At 43.8% G+C, this 12050-nt stretch overlaps 1 protein-coding gene across 1 annotated transcript; it reads right to left on the reverse strand.

Moving 5' to 3' along the window:
* Positions 1 to 5573: 5573 nt before the first annotated feature.
* On the reverse strand, positions 5574 to 10547 carry LOC132567223 (zinc finger protein 239-like). The gene is made up of 2 exons (XM_060232911.1): positions 9746 to 10547; positions 5574 to 5719 (listed from the first exon to the last, which is right to left on the reverse strand). The coding sequence occupies exons 1-2, from the start codon at positions 10524 to 10526 to the stop codon at positions 5574 to 5576; spliced, it is 927 nt and encodes a 308-aa protein (XP_060088894.1). The 5' UTR covers positions 10527 to 10547.
* Between the last annotated feature and the right edge of the window lie 1503 nt (positions 10548 to 12050).

The following is a 12050-nucleotide window of genomic DNA, read 5'->3' on the forward strand; positions in this document are numbered from 1 at the left end:
GCACCAGAACTCTGGAACACCCTCCCAGAAGCTATAAGGGCCCTGCGGGATTTGTCAGCGTTCCGCAGGGCCTGTAAGACCGAACTGTTTAGACAGGCTTTTCTGGTTGACTGAAAATGGGCTGCCACCGGACATCCTACAGAAGCTGGCGGTCATAGTCAGAACCCAATACCGCCAGACTGGATTGAGATAGCGTAATAGTTTTTAACCTGATAAATGTATTATGGTTTTATATGTTTTATGGAATTGATTGTTTTTATGATACTGTAAGCCGCCCTGAGTCCGCTTGCGGAGAGGGCGGGATATAAATGTAAAGTAATAAATAAATAAATAAAATAAACTACTATTAAAAGTATTTCTCAACAAAGTTATTTCTCTAGGCAGCACACAAGGTTGCCATTCTCACCCCATTGCATCTAGAAGACTGGAGAGATCTGTCCTGCCCACCTTTGGATTAAAAATCTCTAAATTCACATCATTAAAACTTTGAGTCTGCTTAAGAGAATATTATTTGCTCTGGGGGTCCAATTCAGATATCTCACTTTTTATTCCACAACTTCTGATATAATAGTGCATTTTTTTAATAGTGCATAATTTTAACCCTACCAATGTTCCCTTTAAGCTGCCGTGTCTTGTATGAAAAGTGTGAACTACTGGCAGTTGTGCTCTGGGACTACTTTTACAAAAAGTGTGAGCTGAAGGCTAGAAATCCATGAGCCTGCCCATGCCAACTCATCTTAAAGGGAACATTGGCCCTCACCCTTTTAGGGTTAAAGCATTATGTTCTTTATAACCAATGACATAAACATTGCACTTTCTTCTCCCACTAATTGTGCTTCAACAACTTCCTTGTTTATTTACATTGATAAAAACCAGGTTTAAAAGCCGTAAATGCTTAAAATTAATTTATCTACGACTGTCCTTTTACTTTATAAAAACTTTTTAAAAAACCTCTCATCTTACATTCATTCTGAATAGCATTACATTCATTCTGAATACTTAACTCTGCTTTGTTTTAAGGCAGACCTCTGTCCAGCAAGAAAAAAAAAATCCTTGGAGAAAGAACCTGCTTTCTCCATCTTAGCTACATATTGTATTGTTTCCTAACATTCCAAAAGGAGGGGCTAGGACTTGGAGGATGCCAGTCTCCTGGCAGGAGAAAGGCTCAAAGTTTGGTCTATAAAAGGTTTTGCCAAACAATTTAGAAGGAAAGCAACTGAATCTGTTTTAGCTACTCAAAATATGTACACCAAAATAAACTCTTAACTCTTATCACCACTTTAAAAGAAAGAAATCCTTCCCAACACTTTCAGCTATTTTAACCTTCTATGCCACAGTTATCCCGCTAAACTCCAACCATAAAAGCAAACTTTATTTTAACACTTTACTACCTTCCAAACACTTTTAATCTCTGACTATATAGACAACACTCTCTTTATAATGTATTTCTTTATAATGTTCCAACAACATTTCCAAATTAGTTTACTTATGCAATGCAGAACTTACACTTTTCACTAAGTGTAAAGATATGTCACTTCTTTACAAATACCAAATACTAACAAGAACAAAAGAAGGGAAAAGAAAGGAAAAGGAAAAAATATTCCAACACAGTGGGGGGGTTGACCAGTTCTCTCCCCTCTCTGTTTCCCAACACTCATTACTATAAATACTTTCTTTACTACAAGAGGATTATCTGACAAAGATCACCCAATAACCATGTCCAGGTTGAAGTTCCTGGAATACTTTAAGAATGCAGCTGCAATCTAGAGAAATTGCAGGATGTCTCCTGGCTACACCTGGAGACTGGTATCCAGACTTCAGCCAAGAGAGTTCGCTTTGGTGTGGCCACACAAAAAGCAACCATTTCTTTTTTGTTTTTCCCTTTTAAATTTCATCATGCAGACCAGTGATCCTGGTTGAGGCATCTATGCCCCCACATAACTGGATTCCTCATTTCAAGGCCTCCTTTCATTAATATAAATGTTTAACAGCTGTCTCACTGTTTCATCAAAACTTCCAAATGGAGGCCAGATAAGTCCCCGCAACTTATACTTTGGCCACACGAAAGCAGAGAAGTTTACCATCTTCTCCTTATTTAGATCTTTAGCCAAATTACCCTCTTCCCAGTTTTTTAGCATCAGTCCTAAAGAACTGTCTGCCGGGATCCGGGGGGATTACCCGATCCTTCGCAAACCCGTTAATAATATTGGAAGTTGAACAAGTGAATGAGCCTGAGATGGTGTAGCTGATGCTATTAGGCCCTGTGATTGTGTTGTCTGGGTGTATGTGGCAGCAAAGTTGGCATTTGGATTTACTGCAAGCTCTGGTACCGATGTGCATGCTCAAGTGAGATGTTGTATTGTATGTGAGGAGTTGTTTGAGATTAGGGAGCTGTCTGTGTGCAAGAAAAGGTTTACTCTCAGTACTTTTGAAAGAGAGCTGTCACTGTCCGATAGAGGTTGTAAGTCATTGATGATATGTTGAATTGTTTTTAGTTGAGAGTTGTGTGTGACCACTAGTGGTATTCTGTTTTTGTCTTTTTGGGGTCTGTCTTGTAACAGGTTTTCTCTAGGTATTATTCTGGCTTTGTTGATCTGTTTCCTGACTTCATCAGGTGGGTACTTTAGTTCCAAAAAGGTTTGTTGTTGATCTCTCAGGTGAGAATCTCTGTCAGTAGGATTGGAGCAAATGCGGCTGTAGTGTAGAGCAGAGCCTGACTGTATACAATGGATTGTTTGATATGTTTGGTATGGTAGCTGGAGGCATGCAGGTATGTTTGTTGGTCAGTAGGTTTCCGGTATAAGGTAGTGTCTATGTGCCCACTATGTATTTCTTGCATAGACTGGTTAATTGTCAGGTTGATAGTAGGGTGAAAGTCATTGAATGCCTGCTGAATGCATCCAGGGCTTCTTTCCCATGTGTCCAAACCATAAAAACGTCATCAATGTAACTCAGGTATAGGAGAGATGGGAGTGGGTCGGAGTCTAGGAATCGTTGTTCCAAGCCAGCCATAAAGATGTTAGCATATTGTGAGGCCATGCGGGTGCCCATAGGAAAATGACAGTCTTTCTCCACAGTGTGGGGGAGGAGGGGACCAAAGCAGCTTACATCATTTTTCTTCTCTCTTTCCCCCTGTATTTTATTGGTTTTATTGTACTATATCTGCTTGGTTTATCTGTATGCAATCCACCCTGAGCCCGTTTGGGAAAGGGCGGAATATAAATTAACCAAATAATAAATAAAAATATAAATAATAACAACCCTGAGAGGCAGGTTAGGCTGAAAGTCTGTGACAGGTCCAAAATCACTCAGACAGCTTCCAGAGCAAAAACCTGTGTTTGGCAGACTCTGCTCTGAAGCCCTAACTCCTATGCCCTCCTCAAACTCCACCACAGAATCCCCAGGAATTTCCCACCAACCTGGAAAGGCATCACTGGAGATCCAGTTTGGTGTAGGAGATCCAGTTTGGTGTAGTGGTTAAGTGTGCGGACTCTTATCTGGGAGAACCGGGTTTGATTCCCCACTCCTCCACTTGCACCTGCTGGCATGGCCTTGGGTCAGCCATAGCTCTGGCAGAGGTTGTCCTTGAAAGGGCAGCTGCTGGGAGAGCCCTCTCCAGCCCCACCCACCTCACAGGGTATCTTTTGTGGGGGAGGAAGGTAAAGGAGATTGTGAGCCGCTCTGAGACTCTTTGGAGTGGAGGGCGGGATATAAATCCAATATCTTCTTCCAATATCTTCATCACTAAAGGCCTCTGGGTAAGTGCCCCCCACTCTTGCTGTCTTCCAGTCCACCAACTGAAGGCATTCACTCCCCCTCCCCCAACACCTCAAGGGGAGCTGATCTCTGCCATCTGTATAGCAGTTGTAATTCTGAGTGATCTCCAGCCCTCACCTGGAGATTGGCAACAGTGGTTTGTCCTTTTACCCCATGACTCTTGAGCTTACTAAGGAGCCTTTGGCGAGGAACTTTGTCAGAAGCTTTCTGGAAGTCAAGGTAAACAACATCTATTGGGTCCTCCTTGTTTACATGTTTGTTCACCCCCTCAAAGAATTCTTAACAAGTGAGACAAGATCTTCCCTTACAGAACCCATGCTGAGTCTTCCTCAATAACTTCTGTTTATCAATGTGCCTATTAATTCTCTCTTTAGTAACGGTTTTCACCAACTTTCCCACTATTGAAGTCAGACTGACTGGCCTGTAATTTCCCAGATCTCCTCTGGAACCCTTTTTAAAGTGCGGTGGCATTAGCTACCTTCCAGTCCTCAGGAACAGAGGCAGGTTTCAGTGAAAGATTACATATTTTTGTCAGATCCACAATTTCACCTTTGAGTTCTTTCAGAACTCTTGGATGTATACCATCCAGAACTGATGACTTATAAGTTTTTAAATTGTCTATCATTCGTAGGACCTTCTTTCTCATCACCTCCATCTGACTCAGGTCTTTCAACACCCCTCTCAAAATCAGTGGTTATGGAGTGGGCAACACTTCTCATCTTCCACAGTGAAGACGGAGGCAAAAAATGCATTCAGCTTCTCAATCATTTCCCTATCATCCTTCAGAAATCCTTTTACCCCTTGGTCATCTAAGGGCCTTACTGCCTCCCTGGCTGGTTTCCTGCTTCTAATGTATTTGAAGAAATTTTTATTGTTGGTCTTTATGTTTTTTTGCAATATGCTCCTCATGGTCCCTTTTTGCCTGCCTGATCACAGACTTGCATTTGATTTGCCACAGCCTGTGTTCCCTTTTATTAACCTCACTTGGACTGGCTTTCCTCCACTTAAAGGAATCCTTCTTACCTTTTACAGCTTCCATTACTTTGTTTGTTAACCATGCAGGTCTTTTCCTATACCTATTTGTGCCCTTCCTTATTTGAGGTATATATTTTATCTGAGCTTCTAGGATTGTAGTTTTAAATTGCCTCCTAGCTCCCCTAAGGTTTTTGACCCTATTTATCTTTCCTTTCAGTTTCCTCTTCACATGCCTCCTCATCTCAGAGAAGTTACCCCTTACCTGAAATAAACAAATGTTTATGGAACTACAAAAACCCTTAAATACACTTCAAAACTTTAACCAGCTCTTCAAGGCAAAGAGGCATAGATTTACCTAATCTAAAGCTTTACTATGACGCATCAAACATCTCAAATATACTAGTAGCAGCTACAGCATCAAAAACTCCTGATTGGTTTCACATGAAAAATTCCTATACAGCACATCATTCACATTACGATGTGTTTTGGGACAAAATAATTTGGCAGGACTTTAAAAAACCCTAATATAATTTTTTCTAAACTTTTTTTTAAATCTGGTTTCATAAAAAAGACCAATTGGCTCCAGAAATCTTCTACCGAGCCTCTTTTTTTCCTCACAAAAGGGGTTCATACCAGGATGTCAAAGAACTTTTTTTTGCTCCTGGAAGGAAAAGGGCATAAACCACATCATGCATTTACTAAATAAAGAAAAAATAACAGAAGTCACATTTACAGCACAATCCTAAGGGGGTGGGGGCGAAAGTGCTCTGGAAGCGAACTAACTCCTACATGAGTGTAAATGCCAGTTACACCATTCTAAGTCACTCCATGACAGCGGAAATGGAAGTTACATCTGTGTATGGGTGCTTGAGTGGGCGACCACTCCTGGCTTCAGGCAGAGGGGTGCTGTGTCCGAACTGTGGCGCAACTGAGGCGTAGATGGCCATGCCGGCATAGGTGGGGGTGGCTTCAGGGGAATGGACAGCATTAGTTGGCTTCCTAAGACCTTTCAGCCTGAAAACACCCCCCCTTCCCCAGAGACGTGTAAATTACTTCAAGAAAACAGCTGGCGTATCCCATAGAAACCCATGGATCATGGGGGGAAATTGTCTCTGCTCCTGGTGTAGCCTCAGAACTCAAGGAGCCGACTAAATATCACACCAATCCCCTCCCTCCCTGGGCTGTTCTAGTCCCCTCCCCAATCACAGGGCCCCCCTCCCTACAAAAACATCTGCTTTGGCCTTGCTCAACTCTCTAGGTAGGGGGCTCTGTCTTGGAGCACCCTGCCGTGTGGACTTAGAGCACAGGGTGAGGCCCTTTGGTGGTGGATGACACACAGAAAGGGCACTTAGACAGTAAACGGTGTCTTTTCTTGGTGGCTAATCTCTCCCGTTTCAGAATCCCAACAGGTACCCAACCTCCAGAGGCTCAGAGCATATGGACGCAGACAGGTAGGTGTGAGCAAGCATCCCAACTTGTCTCCCCCCTCTCCTCACTCAAGGCTGGGTGGCATGGAAGCATTTCTGGCACTCAAGCCCAATGGTGAGCTCAGACTGAAGAGATAGGCAAATAAAAGGCATCGTTGACACCTTTCCAGATGGAAACGATTCTGCTGGAAATCCATGGGTGGGGAGGAGAAATACACCTGTTACGGTGAGGGACGATGCTGGTTTCATTTTCTCATTTTATTTTTCTAGGCATCTCTCCCTTTGCTTTTCAAGTATTGTTTAACTCATCGATGTTCTTGTCCTCACAACAACTGTGCAGGGTAAGTTAGGCTGAGAGAGTGACTGGTCCAGTCACCCAGCAACTTCTACGGCAGAGTTGAACTTATGAATCTGGGTGTCCTAATTGTTAGTCCCCATTCTCGAACCTCAGCACTGTGGAGTGTATTTGTGTCTTCATGGAAGGTGTTACTCAGCAGGGGACCAGGAAAGGCCTTCTACTGGCTGCCACCACTCTGGTGAGGGTCTGACTGGGAGGGTCCAGAGCACCCACCAAACCCAATTCTCTTCCTTATTAACAAATACCTTTTAACCATGACCAAGGAGATGTGAGGGCACAGGCAGCTTAACAACAGATTTATTATAAGTGTTCAAACAATAAATGCTCAAACAGTAAATGCAGTAAAGGCAACAGTGAATAAAAAAACAGTAAAGGTTGGTGCAAAGAAATAAACAGCCCTAACAAGACTATCTATACGTCCCCTTCCTCTAATACTAAAACTCACCACCTCCTTAGGGTGAGGGGTCTTTCCACAGGTGCACCCTCCTCCAGTTCAGCCTCAGCAGAAAGAACTTTCTTTTTTCCAGTCAAGCCTATTTATGCTTTCCTCTCAGGTCCCACCCCCTCTGGGCTAGTTTTCCCTCCAAAAAATTCTACCACCCAATCAGAGGGACATTGGGAATCCTGGAAAATGTAGGCCGCTCCTATCTACTCCTACGCAGGCTCTTATTTGGGAGAATCGGGTTTGATTCCCCACTCCTTCACATGCAGCTGCTGGATTGGGCTTTGGTTAGCCATAGGTACCGCAGGAGGGCAGTTGCTGTGAGAGCCCTCTCAGCCGCACCCACCTCACAGGTTGTCTGTTGTGGGGAGAGAAGATACAGGAGATTGTAAGCCGCTCGGAGTCTCTGATTCAGAGAGAAGGGCAGAGTATAAATCTGCAGTCTTCTTCTTCGTCGTCTTCTTCCTGCCATCTAGGCCAGGGGTCCCCAACCACTATTAGCAACTGGGCCATGAGCTGTATAATTATTTCATTATATATTACAATTGAAGGAGGAGGAGAAGAAGGACATTGGATTTATATCCTGCCCTCCACTCTGAATCTCAGAGAGGCTTACAATCTCCTTTGTCTTCCTCCACCACAACAGACACCCTGTGAGGTAGGTGGGCTGAGAGAGCTGTCCCAGAAACTGCCTTTTCAAGGACACCTCTGCAAGAGCTATGGCTGACCCAAGGCCATTCCAGCAACTGCAAGTGGAGAAGTGGGGAATCAAACCCGGTTCTCCCAGATAAGAGTCCACAAACTTAACCATTACACCAAACTAAGAGAAATAAAGAAGAAGAAGATGATATTGGATTTATATCCCGCCCTCCACTCCGAAGAGTCTCAGAGCGGCTCACAATCTCCTTTACCTTCCTCCCCCACAATAGACACCCTGTGAGGTGGGTGGGGCTGGAGAGGGCTCTCACAACAGCTGCCCTTTCAAAGACAACCTGCCAGAGCTATGGCTGACCCAATGCCATTCCAGTAGGTGCAAGTGGAGGAGTGGGGAATCAAACCCGGTTCTCCCAGATAAGAGTCCGCACACTTAACCACTACACCAAACTGACTCTCCACTGACTCTCAAAGTACACAATTGTATCATCCAAAAACCATTATGCCGCTCCCCACCGGTCCATGTAAAAATTGTCTTCCACAAAACCGGTCCTGGTGCCAAAAAGGTTGGGGACCACTGCTCAAAGCCACACTAGGCCTCAGATCATGACAGAAGATCAGATTTCTAAGCGTGAAAGAACTGCAAGGAAAAGAGTGGATGCAGTCTGGAATTTGGAGGAAAGTGGACTGGTGTGGATGAATCACACCAGGGTGGTGGGAGAAGACAGAAGATTGAGGAGGTCTGGTCATTGATAGGGGGCTGATGAATCTGCACAGGGTTCATAATTTTTGTGGTCGATTCAGCTACTGTTGAGGACAGTGGCTCCAGTTCCTTGGAGAGTTTTTATTCTATGTGTATGATTTTGGGTGAACTTCTCTAAATGGGGAAGAAACCCTGCTTCACAAGCAAAAATGCTTCCAAGAATGGAGGAGAAAAAATTTGCTGATCGCAGTATTTTCAGAGTAGGAAGAGGACTACCTATGCCAAGAAGTGGGGGAAGGGAGATGGACAGGAAAAGTTTCTCTAAGGTGTGAGTCGTTCTGAAGGTGGATTATACATTGTGAATCAGTACATTTGGGAAAATGGGACATTACACTACTCCTCACTTACCAATCAAAAGATGCTATGAATCACAGGTTGGTGGGAGAGCAGTGTGATGCTGTATGGATAAAGAATAAGCTTTCTGAAGTTGGTATTAGTAAATGTTATCAGTTTTTTGTGTCCAAACTACCCCCACCTTAAGACTTTGCTTCTAAAATTCTGTATATGTTTGGAACAACGTATGTCAGTAAAAAGCTCCATTCAAGAATAAATGTGCATAAATCAAAAGTACATTCACAGCTAACAGATACACATCTAACCAGCACGCTCAAGATTGCTACAGCACTGACATTAACTCCAGATTTCAATGCAGTAATTCAGAGAAAGAGATGTCAGTTACTGAAGACCGCTAAATAAAGGAAATACTGTAAGGCTGGTCATTCTTTAAGTATGTTTGTATACCGAGTAAAAATTAAAATTGTTAATTGGGTTGGCTTTGTGGCGCAGAATGGTAAGACTGCAGTACTGCAGTCCGAACTCTCTGCTCACAACCTGAGTTCAATCCTGGCGGAAGCTGGGTTCAAGTAGCTGGCTCAAGGTTGACTCAGCCTTCCATCCTTCCGAGGTCGGTAAAATGAGTACCCAACTTGCTGGGGGGAAAGTGTAGATGACTGGGGAAGGCAATGGCAAACCACCCCGTAAAAAGTCTGCCGTGAAAACACTGGGTTGCGACGTCACCCCAGATTCGGAAATGACTGGTGTTTGCACAAGGGACTACCTTTACCTTTTTAAATGTTCTTTCTAACGTTCATATCTCTGATACCTGGCATTAGACTGTAGGGCACACATGGCCCAGCCAAACAAAGTGACATTTATGTCAGATCATTGTAAAAAAAATTAGTTTAACACCGGTAGGCTAAGAAGTGACACGGCTTTCCCCCTGTATGAGTTCTTAGATGTTGTTGAAGATAGCCAGATTGACAGAATCTCTTTCTATTCCAAAACTTTTTGACCTATGTGAAATCCTTGATGCTTTTGAAGAGTGCTACTGTGACTGTATCTCTTCCCACACTCTGAGCATTCAAACGGCTTCTCTCTTCTGTGGGTTCTTTGATGCTGTTGAAGATTTCCTCTCCTATTGAATCTCTTGCCACACTCAGAACATTCAAAAGGCTTCTCACCAGTGTGGGTTCTTTGATGTTTTTTAAAATCACCACTGTGGCTGAATCTCTTCCCACACTCTGAGCATTCAAAAGGCTTCTCCCCTGTGTGGGTTCTTTGATGATTCTGAAGATTGCTACTGTGACTGAATCTCTTCCTACACTCTGAGCATTCAAAAGGTTTCTCCCCTGTGTGGGTTCTTTGATGCTCTTGAAGACGACTACTGTGACTAAATCTCTTGCCACACTCTGAGCATTCAAAAGGCTTCTCCCCTATATGGATTCTTAAATGACGATGAAGATGGCTACTCTGACTAAATCTCTTCCTGCACTCTAAGCATTCAAAAGGCTTCTCCCCTGTGTGGGTTCTTAAATGACAGTGAAGGGTATTACTGTGAGTGAATCTCTTCCCACACTCTGAGCATTCAAAAGGCTTCTCTCCTGTGTGGGTTCGTTGATGTTTGTGAAGATGACCACTGTGACTGAACCTCTTCCCACATTCCGAGCATTCAAAAGGCTTCTCCCCTGTGTGAGTTCTTTGATGCAGTTTAAGACTGCTGCTCCAGCTGAATCTCTTCCCACAATCTGAGCATTCAAAATGTTTCTCCACTGTGTGGACCGTTTGGTGCACAAGGAGCTGTGATTTGTATCTGAAGCATTTTCCACACTGAAAGCATTCATATGCCTTCATTATACCGTGCTTTGAAAAATGTATATTGTATTGGGTTTGATCTGAGAAGTTCATTCCACACTCCAAGCACATGTAAGTTTCCTCCAGCCTGTGAATTACTTCTTGCAAATCCCCCCTTTGGCAAGGAATGGATTTATTCGTCTTCTTCACCTCACACCTGACTTTCTGCCTCTGAGACTTGCTTTGTATCCTGACGTTTCTTCTCACATCTTCATTTTCTACTTCATCTGGTGATACATGATGCAGTTCCTCAGCCTCCTCATTCTGCTGATCACCTCCTGCTGGAATAAAGAGAGAGATCTCCTGTTACTATCTACACAACACAAGAAAATCTGATGTCCTCCTGAAGTTTCACTCATGCTCCAAATATATCAGTGTCTCCCTCCTGTTTTACAGTGAAGTGTACAACTGAAGTATACACTTTGAAAGTACATTAAGCTTCCTGCATCAGAGCACTTGGTTGGGATTCTTACAATTTTTACGGCCCCACCATCCATGTCACTTCTTTCAGTTTGGAGAAGTGGTGAAGAGCCAGTTTGGTGTAGTAGTTAAGTGTGCAGACTCTTATCTGAGAGAACTGGGTTTGATTCCCTACTCCTCCACTTGCACCTGCTGGAATTGCCTTGGGTTAGCCATAGCTCTTGTAGGAGTTGTCCTTGAAAGGGCAGCTGCTGTGAGAGCCCTCTCCAGCCCCACCCACCTCGCAGGGTGTCTGTTGTGGGGGAGGAAGGTAAAGGAGATTGTGAGCCACTCTGAGACTCTTCGGAGTGGAGGGCGGGATATAAATCCAATATCTTCATCTACCTCACAGGGTATCTGTTGTGGGGGAGGAAGGGAAAGGAGATTGTGAGCCGCTCTGAGACTCTTCGGAGTGGAGGGCGGGATATAAATCCAATATCTTCATCTACCTCACAGGGTGTCTGTTGTGGGGGAGGAAGGGAAAGGAGATTGTGAGCCACTCTGAGACTCTTCGGAGTGGAGGGCAGGATATAAATCCAATATCTTCATCTACCTCACAGGGTATCTGTTGTGGGGGAGGAAGGTAAAGGAGATTGTGAGCCACTCTGAGACTCTTCGGAGTGGAGGGTGGGATATAAATCCAATATCTTCTTCTTCATTTAAAGTAAGGGTTGTTTTATGATAGAAGCTATTTCTGTACTTCAAGTTATTATACAATAGTTCTCTTATGGCAATTAGCATCTGCGAAATGAGATTCATTCTCTGATTGAAGGTCTCTGCAATGCCACACTTTCATTTCCCTTTTCCCTGCAGTGGATTCCCTGGTTCACACCGAGGCCTCTGTTCCTTCTTTTGCTGACTGACCTTTCTGAATGGACTGGGGTTTCAGGGAGAACCCCTCTTTGGCAAGGAATGAGCTTATCCCTCCTCTTACCTGCGTGGCTTTCCTCCTGCCTCTGTGGTCCATCTCCAAAGTTTTCTTTGGTATCTTCATTCTTGACTATTCCCAAAGAGAACCCCTGGAATTCCCCAGCAATCTTCTCTACATCTGCTGAAATCAGGAAA

This window comes from Heteronotia binoei, chromosome 2 (genome assembly GCF_032191835.1).
Source record: "Heteronotia binoei isolate CCM8104 ecotype False Entrance Well chromosome 2, APGP_CSIRO_Hbin_v1, whole genome shotgun sequence".
NCBI lineage: Eukaryota > Metazoa > Chordata > Lepidosauria > Squamata > Gekkonidae > Heteronotia > Heteronotia binoei.